At 36.6% G+C, this 22188-nt stretch overlaps 2 protein-coding genes, 5 non-coding genes and 1 pseudogene across 7 annotated transcripts; 2 read left to right on the top strand and 6 right to left on the bottom strand.

The window, feature by feature from the left end:
• Positions 1-861: 861 nt before the first annotated feature.
• On the bottom strand, positions 862-944 carry LOC139882851 (small nucleolar RNA R38). Its single transcript, XR_011771814.1, has one exon. It is a non-coding gene; the product is annotated as a small nucleolar RNA R38 (small nucleolar RNA).
• Positions 945-1033: 89 nt separating this feature from the next.
• On the bottom strand, positions 1034-1169 carry LOC139882855 (small nucleolar RNA snoR80). The gene has a single exon (XR_011771818.1). It is a non-coding gene; the product is annotated as a small nucleolar RNA snoR80 (small nucleolar RNA).
• Positions 1170-1300: 131 nt separating this feature from the next.
• On the bottom strand, positions 1301-1399 carry LOC139882854 (small nucleolar RNA Z152/R70/R12). Its single transcript, XR_011771817.1, has one exon. It is a non-coding gene; the product is annotated as a small nucleolar RNA Z152/R70/R12 (small nucleolar RNA).
• Positions 1400-1466: 67 nt separating this feature from the next.
• On the bottom strand, positions 1467-1563 carry LOC139882853 (small nucleolar RNA R11/Z151). Its single transcript, XR_011771816.1, has one exon. It is a non-coding gene; the product is annotated as a small nucleolar RNA R11/Z151 (small nucleolar RNA).
• A 55-nt stretch (positions 1564-1618) lies between these two features.
• Positions 1619-1722, bottom strand: LOC139882852 (small nucleolar RNA Z157/R69/R10). Its single transcript, XR_011771815.1, has one exon. It is a non-coding gene; the product is annotated as a small nucleolar RNA Z157/R69/R10 (small nucleolar RNA).
• A 3298-nt stretch (positions 1723-5020) lies between these two features.
• Positions 5021-5620, top strand: LOC139882845 (putative disease resistance RPP13-like protein 1). The gene is made up of 2 exons (XM_071867108.1): positions 5021-5383; positions 5477-5620. Exons 1-2 carry the CDS (start codon positions 5021-5023, stop codon positions 5618-5620), a joined length of 507 nt encoding a protein of 168 aa, XP_071723209.1.
• A 2766-nt stretch (positions 5621-8386) lies between these two features.
• On the top strand, positions 8387-12505 carry LOC139882844 (putative disease resistance RPP13-like protein 1). Its single transcript, XM_071867107.1, has 2 exons — positions 8387-11942; positions 12054-12505. The coding sequence occupies exons 1-2, from the start codon at positions 8387-8389 to the stop codon at positions 12503-12505; spliced, it is 4008 nt and encodes a 1335-aa protein (XP_071723208.1).
• A 5253-nt stretch (positions 12506-17758) lies between these two features.
• LOC139882843 (peroxidase 3-like) lies at positions 17759-21375 on the bottom strand (annotated as a pseudogene).
• Positions 21376-22188: the final 813 nt, after the last annotated feature.

The following is a 22188-nucleotide window of genomic DNA, read 5'->3' as shown; positions in this document are numbered from 1 at the left end:
TAAAAATACAAATATGGTTATCGTGAGATTCGAGTACTCAACTCTTTAGTTTATTATAATATTTGAAAAATTATAAATTACGAATAAAATAAAAGATAAATACGATATCAATGGGGTCCAACTATCTTATACGTTTATAACTTTACATTATTTTTTTTATATATAAAAAGTTAATATTATTAATTAATTAAATATAGCCGAACAACGATGCATTTACTAATTAAACAATGATAGAAAACAATTTAAACAAATACAATTTTATAAATGATGCCATTCAACCATCTTTAGTAAAATATACGTTTTTTAAGGTGTTTAAAATATGTTCGAGCATGCTCCAAACACGAAATGAACACACCCTTAAAGATTGATTATCCGGCAACATATGCCCTAAAACTTAAATGGTAATTAGTTTTACTATCGAACTTTAGATCTTTGCCCACTTATTAACGAGTAAAAATAAAAATATAAGGTTTGAGTCGAGACATTTAAACAAATTTTATTACCTTTGACTACATATCATGTCCCAATGTAGAAGCTTAGATATGGAGTATATATGATCGATATAATATCATATATATATGATTTTATTTTATTTTATTTTTGAGATAAATATATGATTTTATTAACGAGTATTTGTTTCTAGGTAGTAATTGAGTTCGCTACTATAGGCATTTGAAAGCCAAATGGGATGAGTTCAAGGGGAAATTTTAGTTTGTATGATATGATATGTATGATTTTATTTTTCTATGTTCTTTTTTTGTTTTAATGTATGGTTAATATAATGTCACATTCATCGATTAGCTTCACAAGTAAAAAACGATCACTGAATAAGTCAGTTCGAATCAAGACGAATGGCGGTTTAATGGGATCAGATCACAAATTATCAGCACAGAATTATCAGACAGGGATAACTGTGTAAATTATTGTTCTCATCATGTCCAATCATGGTAGCTATAAAATCCAGTTCCTGGTTCAATGTACATAATTAGGTTCGAGTCAAAGTGAAAATCGGTTCAATACGATCAATTATTCAATTTGTATGTGGTGTTTCCAGGATTATATGGCATTTGACTCGGTCAACCACTAATCAGGATAGTGCCACACTTGAATTCAATCTGGCGTCCAAGCCATTATACCTAGAGACACTGATAAAATCCTCAAGAATTGGTAAAAGGACGCATATACCCCCCATCAAAAATAATTCTATTAATTAATCATAAATCCCCCGAAAATTAACAATCAAAATCAGAGTATTTTTTTGTTCAAAATCTGGATAAGGGAAAGGGATTATCATCAAATAAGAGCTCAGTGGAAGGAGAAGTCGTTTAAAAATGGAGGGCTCACGGAATGATCCACTACCCATCAAACACCAATTAGTGCTTAATCTCATCATAGCATCTAATCTAATTTCCCTTTATAAAAAATGGATTTTTAAAAACAGGGTTTTTTAAAAATTGGATTTTTAATGGCTTCAGTGTGTGTAACAATAAAATTCAGATCATTGGCATAATAAAATGACTCACTGAAATCCGCTAAGATATTTGACTTTATCATCATAAGCCAATTTACAAATCAAAAAAAGTGAACTTGAAATTTGAATTTGAATTTGATAAAAGAAGAAAGTGCTCAGACAGCCAAGAGATTGTTCGTCAACTTCTGGGAAGAAGAGTCCCGGATCAGAAACTCTAGTCCACGAAAAAGTTTCATCATCACTGCACTTTATTACTTCCTCATCTAATTAAAAATCGAATTTTGGAAGAAAAAGGAGAGAAATTGAATGGAAAAGTAAACAAATTACGATTGAGCAAACCCTAATTCGGGATGAAGTAAGAGACGATGAAACTAATTGGGGACATGTCTTGCTTATATACTATAGAGAGACGATGATGATTAGAGAACTAGGGTTTGGCTGAGTTATTTGGAATTCGGCTTTCGTGTTGACTCGGTCTTTGAATGACTCGAAATGGGCCGTTTCCATTATCGGTCCATAATATTGGATTTCGAACCGATGGGCTCTTGGATTTTGCAAAAACACTAAACCTAGCCCATTATCGATGCTAAGTTGCCTACTTTCCCAGTTAAGTGCCCAATTTTTACAAACTGTACACATAGGTCCTCATATATTCGATCTAATGTAGCTTGAAAAATTTATGACACTTGTCATTAGTGTTGGATTGTTCCATGTTTCTAAAATTTATATATAAGTCCTCATATTTTCCTTTACATATATAATTCAATGTGTTCATAGAAACACCATTACTCTCGCACTTTTATACGGATAATCCACTTGTTGGAAAAAGTAATAAACTGATTAAATATGTTTGTCGTGAATTTATAACATGTGTTTCCTCAAATATTATATTTCTTATTAAATACTTATAATAAAAAATATATATTTTAAGAATGTTTAGAAATTAGTGTCTCGTCTCTTAACCAGTAGGTCGGGGGTTCGATCCTCGTCTCTGCGAATGAAAAAAACTTTGTGGTCAGTTTTCTACCGTTTCGTGCGCTGACAATTGAAACGAGGGATTAGTCTTACGACTGTCGGTTGTGAGGATACCCGGAGAGATTAAAAAAAAAAAGAGGAATGCTTAGAAATTGATCAAACATACTTAAAATACACAAGGAACACACTTGCAAAAGACACCAGCAAAAGTTAGGTTAAACTAGAATCTTGTGGTTGAAAGTTAACACAATCATTTCTACCACGCTCATGCCAGTATTTTGACTGACTTTCGATAATTCGATTGGTGGCATGCATGCGACTTCGAATTGGAAAAAGGGCAATACGCCAAAATTCAAACATTGGTTATATCGTACATGTAATATTGCAAGGATTTACTATGGTACGTTCATTAATTTCCTCTCCTAGTATATGATTACTCCCTATAGTCTAATTAAGGGCAACATCGTAATCTCAATGCATGCATGGGGTAGTTCATTATTTTTAGCCATGTGGGCTGCTAAATGCACATAGGATATGGACAAGACTTTGTATAGGCTTGTGATTTATGTTCCGGACATTTTGATTTAAGTGGGGTATGGGAATTCACTGCATTTTTCTCAAGTTGCTATTCTTTATATCATCTTTCCAAAGAAAGTTTTAAGATCTTGCTTTAGCTGTGAATATATATTAAGATTCTGTTGTTGTTGGGAACACATGGCAAACAGGAATTGACCGTTGCTGAAGTTTTGAATAGTTAATCTCGTAATTTACAGAATTCATTCATTACAAAAAGAACCAAGCAGAGTAATTGGCAATCCTAGCCATTCTCTGCTTATTTCCACCAGTTACGGATTGAAAGGCCAATCCGAATATATTCCCATAATGTGTGTAGATTGTAAATCACGAAAAGACTGATAGGAATGTTCATCGCCGGTTCATTGACCTGCTTTGTGTAGTAATGTAATGTGGATGCTCCTTATTTTACCAAATAACCTATAGGAGTATCTGAACAGATACGAAATTAATTGCCCAAATCACCCACTTCCATTCCACAGATACGAAATTTCAAAGCAACTGAAGAAGAAGAAGAAAGATACTTTGAATTTTGATAGACCATCTTCAATTCTTCAAAGTTATAGACGAAACTACTACTCATAGAAAAGAATAGGGACCCAGAAGTAAATACCAAAACTTATTTTCTCTTGTCAGCGCCATGTAAGTTAATCGGTCACTAGGACAGGACTGAGATGTTACAGAGAGGGAGTTTAGGGACCTCTTTGCCCAACTTTAAAAATAAACTATCCATTTCGTTTCTTCAACTCTCGGCTGACGATCTTACTTACTGTTCATTTTCTCGATCGATTCTCATCCTCTCTCAATGTCGTCATTTGAGATACCATTGGAACTTATTCATCGACTCGAAACTTGCCTTCGAAAACAAGCCAACATTTCATGGTACAATGAAATGTAATGGGAGGCTTCTTAGAGGTGATCATTCCGTCATTTGCGTCTTCTGTGGCAAACAATTACCACAAAAACAACAACTGACTGCTGATTCTCTCACTTTCAACTCTACTTTGGCCTGTAAATGGTTATTTTAATCTCTAAACTTGGATGATGAATCATGTAAATGGTTATTAATAATTTTTTTGGTGATAAAGTGTTTCGAGAGATTAAGAATTGTATTCATATGAGACTGAATTTGTAGACTGTAGGTAAAGAGAGCATGTTTCTGGTTTTTGTTTCTTGGCTCCTTAATTTGGAGCTGAGTGTTTGTAAAGACTCCTTTTTATTTAACTACTTACAGATTGATCAAAAGAAAAAATAGCTTACCCGAGTTGTAGGCTTGTTATGAGCATACTCTAGTTGTATGATTGTTACTGAGTTGTAGGCTTGTTGGGTCTTACTGAGTTGCAGGTTTGTTAAGAGCATACCGAGTTGTATGATTGTTACCGAGTTGTGGGCTTGTTGGACCTTATTGAGTTGTAGGCTTGTTAATAGAATTCCGAGTTATAGGTTTGTTGGATAATACCGACCTGCAGGCTTGTTAAATTTATATCGTATTGTAGGCTTGTTGGAGCATACCGAGTTGTAGACTTCTCATGAGATGACCGAGTTGTAGCCTTGTTTAGAGCATTTCAGTAACTGTTTTAAGATTTGCCACTTTTGTTGTAGTTTTCGTAAATTAAATTGTAGAATTCAGATTTTTTTTGCACCTCTCCATAGAGGATTTTTATGAAACCCGACCAAATTGTCTGTATTTTTCAGTATTATTTTGGCTTGTTATAAGCTTACCTTGTTAAGACCATATCGAGGTGTATGCTTGTTACCGAGTTGTTGGCTTGTTGGAGCTTACAGAGTTGTAGATTTGTTAAAACAATACCGAGTTGTAGGCTTTTTGGATCATACCGAGATGTAGCCTTGTTATGAGATCACCATGCTGTTGGCTTTGTTGGAGCATACCGAGTTGATGAGTTGAAGGGCTTATTAAGAGCTTTAGCTTACCAAGTTGTAGGCTTGTTAATAGCTAAGCGAGCTGTAGGCTTGTTCATGTACACTAAAAGCAAAAAAACAATGGTGGGCGCAGAAATTTTCCTTTCAGCATTCCTTCAGGTTCTGTTCAAGAGGTTGACTCCTCGTGTTGGTGACTTGTTGAACATTGCACGCCGTGATGGACTTGAGAAGAAGCTGGAGGCTTTGGTCAAACGCTTTCAAACTGTCCAGGCAGTTCTTGCTGATGCAGAGGAGAAGATGTTCTCCAAACTTGCCGTCAAGCTCTGGCTGGATGATCTGCGAAACTTGGCTTACGACACAGAAGACGTTCTAGACAAAATCTCTACAGAAGCATTGAGGCTCAAGGTGATTGCCAAACAACAACAAGCTTCAGCAGCTCGATTAAGTTTGCAAGCTATGTTTCTGCTCGATTTACTCCATCTGGTCTCAAGTTCAAGATCAAAATGGGATCCAGGATAGATGTTGTCATGAGCCGATTAGAAGATATCTCTAAGAGAAAATACCAACTTTGTTTAGTGGGAACTGGAAGGAGCCTCTGGATCCACTTATACATGGCAAGCAGCGCCAACAACGTCTACACCAATCGACGCTGTTGTTTACGGAAGAGAAGATGATAGAAAGAATATTATTCAATTACTGATGAAAGATGAGGAGAATTAAGACGTCATACCAATCGTTTCAATGGGAGGTTCCGGAAAAACCACTCTTGCCCAACATGTTTACATAGATCCAATTGTAACACAGGTCCTTCCAGCAAAAGCGTGGGTCTGTGTCTCTAATGATTTTGATGTCAGCAGAGTAATGAAAGCAATTCTTGAAGATCTCACTTCTCAACCTTGTGAGTTGAAGGAGCTGCAATCAATAAGCAAGTGGAATGGTTTAAAGGTCTAATTTAAAAGCGTGGGAGTTGAATTTTCCGGTAGCACTAATTTAAAGGTCTTTCCTTCATTGGAGTCGTTGTCTTTCCAAGATATACAAGAGTGGGAAAATTGGAATGTTTTTGAAGTCAATAAGCAAGTGGAATGGTTTTCTCGCTTGTTTCAACTTTCAATCGTGAATTGCCCAAAACTGTTAAGCAATTTACCCAACCACGTTACGTCATTGAAGTTTCTTCAAGTCCGTAGATGTGAAAAGTTGAATGTTTTGAATGTAAACTTTCCAGAGTCGTTCATGTTAGAAATTGATGGTTGTGGAGAGATAGCCAGTGGGGGTTTAGTGGATCTCACACAAGCCACACACGTTGAGATGGATAGTTATGTTCGTGAAGAGCTCAGTTTAAGACCAGAATGGAAATCAAATGGATATTTGATGTCGTATAGGTGTAGTAGGCTACAGAGCTTGCCAATAACCTTGTGTAGCTGGACACACCATAGAAGTTGCAAAATTAAAGGATGCTCGAGTCTTATATCTCCTCTTCCAAGTGCACTTTTCTTGTTACCAGTATTTGAAACAATAGATATTGATGGGTGCGCCAATTTGGAAGCTTTGATAGATGAAGAGTGTTATAACTTGGGAGGCTTGTCAACTACATTAATAGAGAAAAAGTTGTCTGTTTCGAATTGTGAATCTCTGGTGTGCCTGTCATCAACAGGAATGTTGCCTGCTTCGATTTCAAATTTGGAAGTAGGCAATTGTGGGAAGCTGGAATATGTAGCCAAGATGACATTACCTACTTCACTTACAAATCTTGACATTGGTGAATGTAAAGGTCTAGAGTTTGTGGCGGAGACATTTATGGAGAACACAAAGCTAGAGTCAATTGGTATTCGTCGGTGTGGTAATTTGCAAAGGCTGCCAGATGATATGCACACACTCAACCATCTCAAAGAAATCAGGATAATAAAATGTCCAAATTTTGACGGATACATTTCAGCAACTGTTCTATGATTTGTTGTAGTATATTGGCTTGTGAATAGCTGACCGAGTTGTAACCTTGTTAAACTATGACTCTGATTATGATTCCTTCTGATGAATTGACTCTGATTATGATTCCTTCTGATGAATTGACTGGTATGTTACTTATGATTGGTGCAAAAGATTCTTCTTACGTTTTTCTCCATGTATATGGTTCTTAGAACGATCTTACAAGTGGATAGATGCAAGAGGCTGCTAACTATGATTTGAACCATACAAAACAGATCCTTTTTCTTTCTTCAAGTACATATATGCTTAAGTCAGATGATGAATAAAGACGAGAGATACTTAATTTGCAAGCCTTGATCACTGCATCATCATTTTGTCTTAGTTTGATGGTGAGTAATCCATGCTATCTTCATTACTAATGAGCTTCTTTTAGTAAAGATTGTGATCGACATTTTGTTGTTTTATAGCTGCATTTGTTGTGGATCCACTGTATCATCAGACATCCAAACAGTTCGATGAAGGTGGAGCTAAGGGCCTACTGTTAAACAACCTAGGAGTTTACGGTGGGTGCAGGGTTCTCTTTGATTCATCAGACATGTTTCCCAGCCTCGTCTTATGAAATTTCTATTCAGCGTTTATTCTCTTTTTGCTTACTTTTTCCATGGGTTCTGTTATTGGCATCCGTTATATGTTAACTAAAGTCTGCTTCCCTCTATCAATGCAATGTAGGTAAACAAGATAGAGGTGCAATATGATAAGACATCGAAACAAGTTGACGTGCAAGCACTTAAAGAAACTCTTTGGGAGCATATACAAGAATCCCCAGATGAGTCTACTGATCAGGTGTGTTTCATTTTCATATAAGAAATTCGTCAAGTAGATAGATATTTCAGTTTTTGACATCCTTAATTATTTTATCCTTTCTATACACAAGGTCGAAGAAGCAATTTCATTCAAGGATATGTTGGCAACATTTCCTAGTGATTGCCAGTTTGGATGATCTGACCATACACCTCCCCAGTGAAGAACAAAGCTCGTCCGAAGTGGCATGGTGCTTAGATTATCTTAATCTGCAAAGTATCTTATTCATGGCTCCTTTCATATCCCTTTGTGTGACTGTGTTGTCTTTGTGTTCTATGTAGTTGCGCTAAATACTGGGAAATCTTTTGATTTGTATTTATAGCTATTGATCAGATTTTTCTGTTCTGAATGAACCGATGAGGAATTGCGGTTGATTAATCAAGATACTTCAAAGCAACTGATATTTGGCTCACAGATTCTCTACATTTATTTTCATATCTGTTTTCCTCGTTGATCGATCATTAATGGCTGCCAACTATGATTTGAACCATATCCTTTTTCTTTCTTCAATTATTGAGTTTCGAGGCCCACCATCATTTGTTTCTTTTCTACAAAAAAGGACTACTTCCACTCTGGAAATCTTATCTCCCAATCAAATAATTATCTTCTTAGTCAAGCTAAAAACTGCAACTACTTTAATCAGTTTTTTTTTCTTTCAGCTCAAAAAAAATACTACTTCCAGTCTTTTCTTCAAAGAAAACAATGGTGGGCGCAGAAATTTTCCTTTCAGCATTCCTTCAGGTTCTGTTCGAGAGGTTGACTCCTCGTGTTGGTGACTTGTGGAACCTTGCTCGCCGTGATGGACTTGAGAAGAAGCTGGAGGCTCTGGTCAATCTGTTTCGAACAGTCGAGGCAGTTCTTGCTGATGCGGAGGAGAAGATGTTCTCCGGACGTGCCGTGAAGGTCTGGCTGGATGATCTCCAAGACTTGGCTTATGACACTGAAGACGTTCTAGATGAAATCTCTACTGAAGCTTTGAGGCTCGAGGTAAAGGCCAAACAACAACAAGCTTCCAGCAGCTTGATTAAGTTTGCAAGCCATGTCCCTGCCCGATTTACTCCATCTTCTCTCAAGTTCAAGATCGAAATGGGATCCAAGATAGATGTCGTCATGAGCCGGTTAGAAGATATCTCTAAGAGAAAAGACCAACTTTGTTTAGTGGGAACGGGTGGAGGAGCCACTGGATCCACTTATACATGGAAAGCAAGGCTAACTACGTCTACACCAATCGAAGCTGTTGTTTATGGGAGAGAAGATGATAGAAAAAAAATTATTGATTTGCTAACAAAAGATGAGGAGAGTTATGACGTCATACCAATCGTTTCAATGGGAGGTGCCGGAAAGACCACTCTTGCCCAACATGTTTACAGAGATCCAGCTGTAGCACAGGCCTTTACAGCGAAAGCGTGGGTCTGCGTCTCTAATGATTTCGACGTCAGCAGAGTAATGAGAGCAATTCTTGAAGATCTCACTTCTCAGCCTTGTGAGTTGAAGGAGCTGCAATCAATTCAAAAGAAATTGAAAGCAGCAATGTCAGGGAAAAGGTTTTTGATCGTGTTGGATGACATATGGGACCATACTTTTAGCCAAAACAATTGGTTGCCTCGGGAGTCTTTGCTCACATTTGGAGCACCAGGAAGTAAAATGATCATTACAACCCGTCAAATAGAAGTTGCGGACAAGACAGGTTCTACTGAACCCTATATGTTGAAACCGTTGTCACCTAATGATTGTTGGCTTCTATTTATGGCTCATGCATTTAAAACAAGGGGAGATGATGAGCATCCTCGTTGGTCAGAATCATTTCGTGAAAAGATTATCAGCAAATGTGCAGGTTTGCCCCTAGCAGCTCGAACACTTGGAGGTCTTTTGCATGGAAAGCCAGCAGATAAGTGGGAAGAAATATTGAATAGCAAAATATGGACCATGGATAGAGTTGTTCTCCCAGTTTTAAGATTGAGCTATCACTACCTTCCTCGACAATTAAAGAAATGTTTTGGTTATTGTGTCGTTTTTCCTCAAGATTATGAGTTTACTGAAGAAGAGTTGGTGCTTTTATGGATGGCGGAAGGTCTCATTGTAGAAGGAAACAAGCAAGCGATTGAGGCAGGCCGTATGTGTTTCCGTGAACTAGTCTCAGTGTCTCTTTTTCAAACATCAACTGACAATGATTCTAAATTTATCATGCACGACCTTGTACATGAACTAGCACAACAAGTCGAAAAAGGCGTATGTTTTCAATTGGATGGAGTATCGGAGTTTACTGAGAAGCGACAAGGAGTTAAAAGGGCACGTCATTTATCTTTTGTAACAAAGGGATATGATAGCTCGAAGAGGTTTGAAGGATTTCGTAAAGCTGAACATTTGAGGACGTTTCTACGTTTTGATCAAGAAGGTAAAACTAGAAGCTATTTCACTGACCATTGCTATTTGGCTAACAGTGTTCTCCATCAAATTCCTCAGTTTAAAAGGTTGAGGACATTGTCTTTAAGTGGTTACAATATCACCGAGCTCCCTGATTCAATTGGAAATTTGAAATATCTAAGGTATCTTGATCTTTCAAGCACTCAAATTAGATGTTTACCTGAGTCAACTTGTTCATTATATAATTTGCTGATTTTATCGCTGAGAGATTGTGGTGAACTTAAAAAATTGCCTTCGAAAATGGAGAACTTGATCAGTTTATGTTATCTTGACATCACTGCTGCTAACTCACTAAAAGAAATGCCACCTGGAATGGGAGAATTGAAATCTCTGCAAGTGTTGTCTAATTTCATTGTAGGGAAAGGTGGTCGGTGTAGTGGAGTAAATGAATTGATGAACTTGAAGGATTTACGCGGTAAGCTGTGTATATCAAAGATAGAAAACGTTGGTGATGCTAATGATGCTAATAATTCAAGTTTGAATGAGAAAGAGCACTTGGAGGTTCTAGAGTTGAGATGGGATTGGAATATTGGTGATTTTCGCAACGCAGAGACCGAAAAATGCGTGTTACACAGGCTACAACCTCACAAAAATCTTAAGGAGCTCATAATCGGTTGTTATGGTGGGAATGCATTTTCAATATGGTTAGGAAATCCTTCATTCTCTAGTATGAAGATCCTAAAGCTAGAGAATTGCAATCGATGTACATATTTGCCATCAGTCGGCCAACTGCCATCCCTCAAAGTCTTAGAAATCAGAGGAATGGATGGAGTAAAGAGCGTGGGAGCTGAATTTTCTGGTAGTTCTGATTCAATGGCGTTTCTTTCATTGGAGTCATTGTCTTTCCATGATATGCGAGAGTGGGAAAATTGGAATGTTTTCGAAGTCAATAAGCAAGTGGAATGGTTTTCTCGCTTGTGTGAATTTTCAATCGTGAATTGCCCAAAACTGTTAGGAAATTTACCCAACCACCTTACGTGTTTGAAGAAACTTGAAGTCCGTAGATGTGAAAAGTTGAATGTTTTGAATGTAAACTTTCCAGAGACGAGCATGTTAGAGATTGATTGTTGTGAAGAGATAGCCAGCGGGAGTTTAGTGGATCTCGCACAAGCCACACACGTTGAGATACGTGGTAACGTTCCTGATGAGCGCATTATCCCATTAGAATGGAAATCAGATACATGGTATTTGATATTGTATAATTGTGGTAGGCTGGAGAAATTGCTAGTAACCTTGTGTAGCTTGACACACCTTAGAAGTTGCACAATTAATGGATGCTCGAGTCTTATATCTCCTCTTCCAAGTGCACTTTTCTTGTTACCAGTACTTGAAACGATAGATATTCATCGGTGCGCCAATTTGAAAGCTTTGATAGATGAAGAGGGTTTCAACTTGGGAGGCTCGTCAACTACATTAATAGAGAAAAGGTTGTTTGTTTCGAATTGTGAATTTCTGGTGTGCCTGTCATCAACAGGAATGTTGCCTGCTTCGATTTCGAATTTGGTAGTAGATAATTGTGGGAAGCTGGAATATGTTGCCAAGATGACATTACCTGCTTCACTTACAAATCTTGATATTTGTGACTGCGAAGGACTTGAGTTTGTGGCGGAGACATTTATGGAGAGCACAAAGATTGAGTCAATTAGCTTTCAATACTGTAATAATTTGCAAAGGCTGCCAGATGATATGCACACACTCAGCCATCTCAAAGAAATCATCATAATAAATTGTCGAAATTTGTTGTGTTTCCCTCAGGGGGGTTTGCCCAAAAGCAATAATCTGAAGTATCTCTGCATGTATGAGTGTGAGAAACTGGTGGCCCCATCTTTGATAGGTATCACTTCCCTTAAAAGTTTGATTATTTCAGGTGACAACAATTGTAGGAGATTAATGGAATGAGAAGGCTTACATACACTCCCCTATCTTACATCTCTTGGCATTCAAGAGTCAGACATGGAAGAGATACCGGTCAATAACCTGCCCATCTCTGTTATGTCATTGGGAATCGTTGATTTTAGAAACTTCACATCCTTATCAAATCTACCCATCTCTCTCACTGAATTGCAAATCTGGGATTGTGCAAACATAGTATCCTTACCAAATCTACCCACCCGACTTATCAGATTAATGATCTATAATTGTGAAAATCTGAAATGCATATCGTCATCCTCCTTCAATAACTTTCAGAACCTCACCTCTCTTGAATCTTTGGAGCTATGTAACTGTCCAAAGCTCAAATCCCTACCAAAGGAGGGCCTGCCTCCTTCACTTGAGTTTCTAGACATTAGTAATTGTCCGTTGCTTGAGGAGAGGTGCAAAAGGGATAAAGGCAAAGACTGGCGCAAGATTGCCGACATCCCTTGCGTCAAGATTGATAGAAAGTACATATATGCTTAAGTCAGATGATGAATAAAGACGAGAGATACTTAATTTGCAAGCCCTTGATCAAGGTTAGTTGACTTGATTAGTGAAAAGTATCCAACCTTTTCTTTTCTTTTCTATTTTCTACATTGATACGCACCACATTAGATATCAATGTATTGAGAAAATGTTAAAGTTCATGTTATATGGAATATGAGAAACCCATTGATATCTAATCTTGAGCTTCAAGTGTTCGACGTTTTGTCTGAATGAGAATTACTACTAAAATGACTATGCATAAACTTAGCATTTAGCAATAGTACTGGGTGCATTTATCGCTGGAGCTCGAGACTTGTCATTTGATGCTTATGGCTATTCTGTAGTCTTCACAGCAAATCTCTGCATTTCAGTTTATCTTATCTTGGTCTCTCGTATTGGTCCGTTATCTTTCCGTCATCTCAACTTTTGATGTACAATTTTCCGAGTTGGTTCTTTAAACTAAACATGTTTTAGTTCCAAAATCTTAAATTTCTTCAGGTAATTCAAGTGGTCTCAATACATTTGGTCTTATGTGGTGCAATGGTAAGATACTGTGTTTTCGTAAAACCTTCAAATATCAGTTCAGATGTAACTTTCAGTAGGAAATTAATCTGTCTTGCTTTTCTATGCATTAAATGCGGACCAATTCTGGACATCAATCAGTAGCGAGTTAATGGAATTGCTGAAATTTCCTTACTTGACTACCCCCATAGTGCCCATCCACAAGGTGCCCATGATTTAGATTCTTGGAAATTGATTTTACTAAGTTTATTGGATATTTTACACTTTTAGGATGAAATATTAGTTATGCACAAGGTCCTCAATTATTGTCTCTGGGTTCATGCAGCTTTCTGATAAAAGAGGCAGCATAGTTGATAAAGTTGTGCACGAGCTTTTGCAACATGGGGATTGTTCCTAGAAATATATGCAGGGATTGAGAAGCACGGAAATTGATAATTATATCCTTCTTGATAATTTTGTACAAGCGTGTGCTTCATGCAAAGGCTCTTACGCCAAAGCTTTAAAGGCCGATGCAGCAGCAAAAAAAATGTGGATCCTTGGAATTTCCTCAACATCTCATAACGTAAGCCCGATGCTTCTCTTGTCTCTACTGTATTACATTTGTTGTGTGGACTGTCTCCAAACATGTGAGTGTTGTACCATTCACGTTGCTATGTACGCTTTTACCCCGTCTTACCTTGACGTGATCGGCTTCTACTATCTAAATCACATTTCAATCTATGATTAGAATTTTATTCATTAAAAGAATTGCCGTGAACTATTACATTCACTTGAATGAGTTTTCTTTTCAAACAGTTTGTTCTGACAATTGTCTGTTGGAATTGAGTCGCAGATATGAAAACTTCAAGCCGATGCATGAAATTGGAAGGACTACATTATGCAGCTTATTAAGGTTTCAGGGTGAGAAATCAGACAGAATATTCTCTTTCTTTCTTCTTTTTTTCCTCGATAGAACTGATCCGTTATTTTATAGCTGCTGCATTTGTAGTGGATCCGCTGTATCATCAGACATCCAAACAGTTCGGTGGAGGTGGGGCTAAAGGGCCTATTGTTAAACAACCTAGGAGTTTATCTTTGATTCGTCAGAAGTACCTGGGAATGAAATGACATATGCAAATGAACACAGTACTTCAGATAAAATTGATCTTTCTTTTGCCAGAGGTTTGTTATTTTCCTACTGTTTACACTAGCTCTCAAGCGTCTATGTTGTACAATTGTTCTAATGCAATATTTTCTGTTACTCTGCTTAGAATATAGTGAAGAGATAGCGATAAGCATGAAAATGAAGAATGAAATATCACCAACCCTTATGACCATTGTCAACCCGTTTCATGAGGATATATAATAGACGATGGAGCACCGGTAGTAGCTAAGAAGACTAGAAACAAGAAAAAAATTGAAGCTGACATCGATTTCTCTAAATACCTGGACAAAGAGGCGCCCGATGATATCTTTGCTCCACCAAAAAATCCTAAGACGTTACTTCTGCCAGCCAATAGGGGACCATGTAATACAAAATTGCCAGAAGATTGTCATTACTGGCCGGAGGATCTCGTGAAGTTGTTTCTATTACCAAATGTGATGGTAATTACCTGTCACCATCTATCTGTATTACAATTGAGATGATACTTTCCTTTCCTTTCCTTTCTCTTGGTGATGTAGTTTTTCTTCTTTTTCTTGTCATGTAGTGCATCGGGAAAAGAAGAAGAAAGCTATCAGGTAACTTGGTTGTCTGTGATATTTGCCAAATTATTTCATTGAATTTGTCTATTGGTTGGTACCATGCTTTATATTTTTTGCTTTTCTTTCAGATGAATCAAGGCAGAAATATGATGATTCTGAACAATTCCCATCTTGGGGTGATGATGATGGTAACGATAACGGTTTTGATGGCCAATTTGGCGACGACGATGATCACAATGATGCGCAGGAGACTAACACACTGGTTTCTCTGCCTCGACAGGTTGGCTTATGAAATTTCTATCTAGTCCCATCGGTTCCGTTATTGCCATCCATTATATGTTACCTAAAGTCTGCTTCCTTCTATCAATGCAATATAGGTAAACAAGATAGAGGTGCAGTACGACACGACTTCCAAACAAGTTGACTAGCAAGCACTTAAAGAAACTCTTTGGGAGCATATACAAGAATCTCGACATGACTCTACTGATCAGGTGTGTTTCATTGCATTTCATATAAGAAATTCGTCAAGTAGATAGATATTCTTAAAATGATTTTCAGTTTTTGACATCTATATTGTATCCTTTTTGACAAAAGGTCAAAGAAGCAATTTCTTTCAAGGATATGTTGGCCACATTCCCTAGTGATTGCCAAGCTGCTCAAAGTATCAGCGATATCTCCTCACTTATGTTTCATACAGCGATCCGAGATTGCGCCAGTTTAGATGATCTTACCATACACCTCCCTAATGAAGATCAAAGCTCGTCCGAAGTGGCATAGTATTTTACCATTTAGATTATTTTAATCTCAAAAGTATATTATTATCCATGGCTCCTTTCATATCCCATTGTGTGACTGTGTTGTCGAAATACTGGGAAATCTTTTGGTTGTCTGAATGAACCGATGATGAATTACTGTTGATAAATCAAGAAATTGTGTTTGTAGATATTTAATTTGTCTGAATGAACCGGTGAAGGAGTTTGATTGATTCGTATAAAAATTAATCTTTTGGTTGTAGACTTGTTGGATCTTACCGAGTTGTAGGCTTGTTAATAGAATACTGAGTTATAAGTATGTTGGATAATACCGAGTTGTAGACTTGTTAAATTCATATCGAGTTGTAGGCTTGTTGGAGAATTCCGAGTTGTAGACTTCTCGTGAGATGACCAAGTTGTAGGCTTGTTTAGAGCATTTCAGTAACTGTTTCAAGATTTGCCACTTTTGTCTTAGTTTTCGTAAATTAACTTGTAGAATTAAGATTCTTTTTTTTGCACCTCTCCATAGAGGCTGCTTAGCTTAGTCCTTATACTTGAGTATACCAATTATTTTACCAATTATCGGCTCCCAATTTTTCTACGAAAGTAAATTATATGGGCGTGGGCAGAAAAATTGAATCGAAATAATTTGTCTAGCTCATGTAATTTTGTAATGATTTCCTTTGGACATTTAAAATGCTTACTCACTAAAAAAAAACTTCCCTATGACGTGAAAAAAAAATGATCTTTTTGAATTTTTGAATGGTCATGTTATTTCGGGTCGTTGTTTACCTCCGGCCGTCGAAGTGGGGATTCAACCCTGCATCTTTTGAGAAGTAGAATATGTGTTTCTCCAAGTGAGTTGTCCGATGTATACATCCGTATTTATCTGGAGTCGATTTATTTGAACATTTTTCTTTCATAGATTGTAGCGAGATAGAATTGTTATTTATTATGGAACCCATCATTATTTAATCCATATAACTTATTACTCGATAACGATCGAATGTTTTTCATTATAAAGTATAGTACTCGATCCGTGACGAAGAATAAATTCAAAGTTTGGTTGGGAGTGTATGACATAAAACCTGCTTCCAAAGTTCCGAAAGGCAAAAGCTGCTGTCCCACCCAATTTCTCCGTCAATTTAGACGGCCAAAATCTACTGTACTACGTACTGTTTTCTTAATGTTATTGTTTCCCACTAGTTAACTTTGTCAGCTGTCTTTGCTTATTTAGGTGTTCTCTATTATGAACCAGAATGATAAAAGAACTCTTGATTTTATGGATTTATTAAATTTATCGGATAAAATTTTGTCAAATCACAAACAATTTTAAAAAAAAATTCTGATAAATTCAACGAGTCCATAAAATGATAAGTCCAAAAATCAGACCTCATCTACAAGAATATCAGAATCTGGTCACGTTTTATTAAAGTTTCCTCTTTCCCTTTATTTTGCTCACTTTATTTGTCTACTCCAGCTCCCCTAGAGATTGATAATGATAGGAATAATGATAGATGACAAAATGAATTTTCTTCTTTTTCTTTCTCCTATATAAATAATTATAAGCCAAACGCAGATTTGAGCAATATTCTTTTTTTCTTTTATGGATAACAGATTGTTTCATTCAATTGAAAAGTTGGTATAATACCTTAAATTATAATTATGAAGATTAATAATCACTCGAATTAATACGATAAATTTGAATTAAAATAGAGTCAAAAATCCTTAAATTTTAAGGAGCCGACAGCGCAATTATGGGGCAACATGAGCTTGTACTCTCGAAAAAATTTTCAGCCAATTTTGAGCAATATATGACATTTCATTCATCAGAAATAAATTTTTATATATGAGATTTCAAAATGATGTTTCTAATAATATCAACTGTTTTACTTAGTTCGGTGAAAACAGAATTAATTAAACTCAACCGTTTTGTTTTTAATAAACAATTTAGCCCCCTTTATCCAAAAAAAAAATTATATGAGAATCTATTATTCTAGATTTAAAAAAAAAAAAAAAAAAGAATTAGACCCCATCCATTATAAGAATGACGTTAGCAATACATGATATATTGCAATTTTTTATTTCTACTTGAAAATGGAAATTAATTTACTACAGAAGCACACAACCTTCCAAGTATGGAATTGGAGCATACTCAATGGAAATCACAATTACTCGCAACACACCAAACAAGAAACCAATAATTGTGCTAAACATTTGCAAGGCATTTACAAAGCTTCTCAACAAAGATTTCTCGACTGTCCAAGAAAATAAAACTCTCGATATCTTCAAATTAGCTATTCCTGAATGCACAATGTTTCCTAATCTCGCCATCCGATCCCGTCTTAACATTAACTCGGCCCAATTTCTCCATCGCGAGGGCGAATTGGTAGAAGAAATTATGCAACGTACCCTCCAAGATTTGGTTAATATGAGCCAAAGTGACAGAATTTGTAATCAATGCAGCGTCGGATTGGAATAGTCCCCTTCGTTTGAGCAAAAGCTTGTAATATTCGAGATCGAAAGTGTTTCGACTTCCAGGATCCATCTCGACATGCGTAGTAGTGTCATTTTGAGTTTTGCATTTATTTGCCTTAAGATTGGAAGCATATTGGCTATCGAGAGTCGGGTCTTGATCGCCTACTCCCGTGAAGTTGTAAAGACGGTTTGTAAATGCATTGCTATGTGCTACTCCAATGGTGTGTGCACCTGCATATATTCGCACAGAATGAAAAATATATATTCATTTAATTATATGATTATAAACAATCTGATTAATTAACTTTATTTAATTTTATCCTCTAGATTAATTATATGTACAATAGTACTTTCGATTGTAATCCACTCCGACTATGGAGTTGTGAACGACGTTTCCGATAATACCATGTTTGACTAGAGGACTATAAAGATTTTAGGTAAAAGTAACTATTTGGTCCCTGTTTCAAACGTTGTTGAACTACATCGTCCCTCCAAACATAAAATGAACTAAATCGTCCCTCAAACGTTAACTTTTGAACTATTTAGTCCCTCGGCCGTCAGTTCCGTTAAATTTTGCTTACGTGTCAATTTTAGCCAATCAGAAAGCGACACATGTACATGACGTGTTAAAAATGACACATAGACTTATCGAACCGATTGAACCGATTTAAAACGAATTGATTTGATTTAAAACAGATTGAACCGAATTAAACAAATCGTACCGATTTGAACCGATGAACAGTGTCATCTTCTTCCTCACAACTTTCTCTCTCCTCCAGTTTCTCTCTCTACTGCTCAAATTCCGTTCTCACTATTCCGACCACCTCCGGCCACGTTCTTGGTACCAAAAGATTCCTCTATCCGTCACGAACACGATGGTACCAATTAATGACTCTAACTCGCTCTAAATTTTCCGAATTCCCGAGTCAAAGTTTCGGTCAATTTTTATAAATCGTTCGAATTAAGGTTGTATAAAGGGATTGTTTTAACAAGCTTCCATATACTCTCATTTGATCAAAACTCAAACCGAATTAGTGATCGATCATGGTTCAATATCGGAGCTTGATTGGTTCGGTTCTTTGTATACTGGTTTTGGTTCAATGTGGCGGTGGTGTCCATGGCTCGAGTCGCGGTGGACGTCAAACCAAATTCGCTTATGCTCCGCCACCTGAAGCCGGAATATGTGCTTCTTCTGTTATTATCCATGGCTACAAATGCCAAGAGCATGACGTAAGCATCTATTTGATTAATTATCTTGTTTTCAATTGTAATTAATTAGTCTAAATAAAAAAACTTTGACTGCATTTTGACTTTAGCGATTGGAAAAAATAAAAACAAATAAGCAAATACTAGAAATATAATTACGTAGGGTAACAAAAATTCGGTTCAATTTGTTCAAATCGGTTCAAATCGGTTCGATTTGTTTAATTCGGTTCAATCGGTTCGATAAGTCTATGTGGAATTTTTAACATGTCATGTACACGTGTCGCTTTCTGATTGGCTAAAATTGACACGTAGGCAAAACTTAACGATACTAACGGACGAGGGACTAAGTAGTTCAAAAGTTAACGTTTGAGGGACGATTTAATTCATTTTATGTTTGGAGGGACGATGTAGTTCAACAACGTTTGAAACAAGGACCAAATAGTTACTTTTGCCAAAGATTTTATATATCCATTTAGAGTCTGTAGTTACATCTTCTAGCATGATCATCCTATTAATAGACTATAATTAGCATGTCATATATGATAGATTATGTTAATTACCGGACAATAAAACCAAGTCGCTTAAGTTCAAACCCTCATTAGCAAAACGAGTTTGAAGAGTTGTGAAGTTGTCAGATGGAGATGGAATGTTGTTGCGGGCTTCAGTTATGTTAGAGATTGTTCCATCTCTTCTTCCCGTTGGTACTCTCCAAAATGGACCTCCCTGTCACATATATGAAAGAAAAAAAATTGAACTTGATTTATAAATTAATTTCTCCTCATAGTATATATATTTTTATAATATATAGAGGAACAATATTATTAACAATTAATCATGACCGAATCGAAGTTCATTACCGATAATCCACTAATAAAATCTTAGCCATCTAAATAAGTAAAGCCATAAGTATTATCATAATTGAATTTGTTGACATAGTAATTGATTACCGTTGCTACAATGGAGTCCCTAGAGACAAGCGTAAGAATATCGGCACAGGAGACGACTTGGGGGCATTCGGCTTCCACCAAGCTCTTAACTTCGTCGATGAAGTCATATCCTCTGTTGAAATTATGGGCTTTGGACGAAGAAGTCGACCGGAGTATGGGACGGAGTTTTCAATTCATCGACGGGAAGACGGAGAAGAAAATTAGGGATCTCGATTTGAATCACTGTCATGAACGTTGAAGAAGAAGAATCGAACGACGCCGTTTCATCACTTTGTACCGAACGACGTCGTTTAGCTTTACAACGGGAGAAGACGAAACGGGAGCGTTTTGTGCACAGCTTTGCTTCCTGGTCAGATGGGCTACGCATTCTGTTCGGCCCAACTCGTCAGCTTGGTTCAACTTCAGCCCAACTCACGCGTCCTCGGCCCAGCCTGTCCAAATCATTCACGGACCAAGTCAGCTTCTTCTTTCCTCTGCCGGGCCTTCTTCTCCTTTCAGCCCAGTCTTCTCCTGCAGCCCAGCTATTAAGTCAGCTTCACTTATTCTGGGCTTCGCATCCAACCACGGCCCAACTCGTCAGCCCAACTCTTCCTTCAGCTCAGCCCAGCCAAACCTCAACAGATTCAGTTGCTTGCCCAGCAAGCAACTGTCATCTTCTCCATGTGGATTGCTTCCTGTGGAAGCAACAGTCAACAACTTCAATCAACTCCATACTTGTGACTTACCCACCATTCCTAAGCATGGGCTCCCTTCTCCTAAGCATGGAGATAATTACAATCACAAGTATGGGTTTAGATTAGACTCATGGTACTTAATTTTCTTTCTTTAATAAGCTTTTCATTAATTTCTTGTAGAATAAATAGAACAAGAATGCCATTGTAATTCCTAAGTTGAAATCATCAACAAGTAGCTTTTCTCTCAATTCTTTTGTGTTCCAAATCAAAATTTCAACATCCTCTCAGTGTAAGATTTGGAGTTGCATCTCTCTCTGCATTTTTGTTGCCATTAGATTTTTTCTTTAGAATATAATACTATAGTCAAAAGCTAGGAAGGAAAGGACAACATATATATTATTAAAATGGTTTGTTAAAAAGAGCCCATATCCAACTTAAGATAATTAAATCAAATTATTTCAAAAAAAATTATAGTAAATCAAATATCTGTAGAGTTACTTCTTTCATCATATCCCTTCACCAAACTTAACTTTGATCCATCCCAAGTGCTTTGCAATGTACGTAAATGCCACACCTTCAAGACTACAATGCAACATATAAAACATTTTTTAAAGGGTACAAGGAAATTAAGCTAGCTAGAGTGATTTTAAATGCTGTATTTAAGTCATGGAGCTTGATTAATGATCTATATATATCAAGCATTTGATTTCGACTTGCTCTATTTTGTTGATAGAGGTGGCAGTGTGTTGGATCATGAAATTGCTAGAATAAAAGCAAAATATTTGTATTCTTTCCCAGAATGATTGTATCGGCACGTGTAAATTAGAATACTATCTTTATGTTAAAATAGATATAAATTTTTACATATATTTTATCTGTAAAAATTTACATATAATTTAAAATGAAGATAGTAATATTTTGTAACCTCGATTGATTGATGTTTCTGTTAGGGGATAAAACTTTGTTGATCCCTCATTTCCTTCATCTGAAGATGTGTAAAGATTTTTTTTGGATCGACGCACTTTTGCTTGAAGAAGTCGCATGCGTAGTCCCTCCATAAAATTTATTAGTCCCAACTCTCTCTTTTCTAATAAATCTTCCTTAATTTATCAAAAAGTGAATGTAAGGAATACTTATTTATTCAATAAATCTTGTCCATACCCTCTATAGTTGCCACTTGGCACAAAGTTGGCATATTGTAACTATAGAAAGACGAAGAGATCAACAGAAAAGGAAACAGGCTAAAGGGAGAGGGGGACGAAAAAGGTAATGATTTATTTATGTGGGGTTAAAATAATACTTTCGTACCTCTTCTACGTTGAAAAGCAGTCCACTTTTTTGTCAATTAACAGTACGGATATAAATGCGTTTTATGACTTTTATAAATGCATTTTGTGAAGTTTATAAGCCGCAAAATG

The sequence above is a fragment of the Rutidosis leptorrhynchoides genome, unplaced genomic scaffold (assembly GCF_046630445.1).
Source record: "Rutidosis leptorrhynchoides isolate AG116_Rl617_1_P2 unplaced genomic scaffold, CSIRO_AGI_Rlap_v1 contig314, whole genome shotgun sequence".
Taxonomy (NCBI): Eukaryota; Viridiplantae; Streptophyta; class Magnoliopsida; order Asterales; family Asteraceae; genus Rutidosis; species Rutidosis leptorrhynchoides.
Note: the sequence above shows the minus strand (reverse complement) of the source record. Positions and strands in the feature narration are given on the sequence as shown.

Excerpts from the sequence above, each read along its gene's own strand:
- LOC139882845 (XM_071867108.1), top strand. The coding sequence starts at position 5,021 with ATGGTGGGCGCAGAAATTTTCCTTTCAGCATTCCTTCAGGTTCTGTTC. Across the intron at positions 5,384-5,476 it reads TGCTCGATTTACTCCATCTG|TGGGAACTGGAAGGAGCCTC; the intron begins GTCTCAAGTTCA and ends AACTTTGTTTAG.
- LOC139882844 (XM_071867107.1), top strand. The coding sequence starts at position 8,387 with ATGGTGGGCGCAGAAATTTTCCTTTCAGCATTCCTTCAGGTTCTGTTC. Across the intron at positions 11,943-12,053 it reads GGTGGCCCCATCTTTGATAG|AGTCAGACATGGAAGAGATA; the intron begins GTATCACTTCCC and ends TTGGCATTCAAG.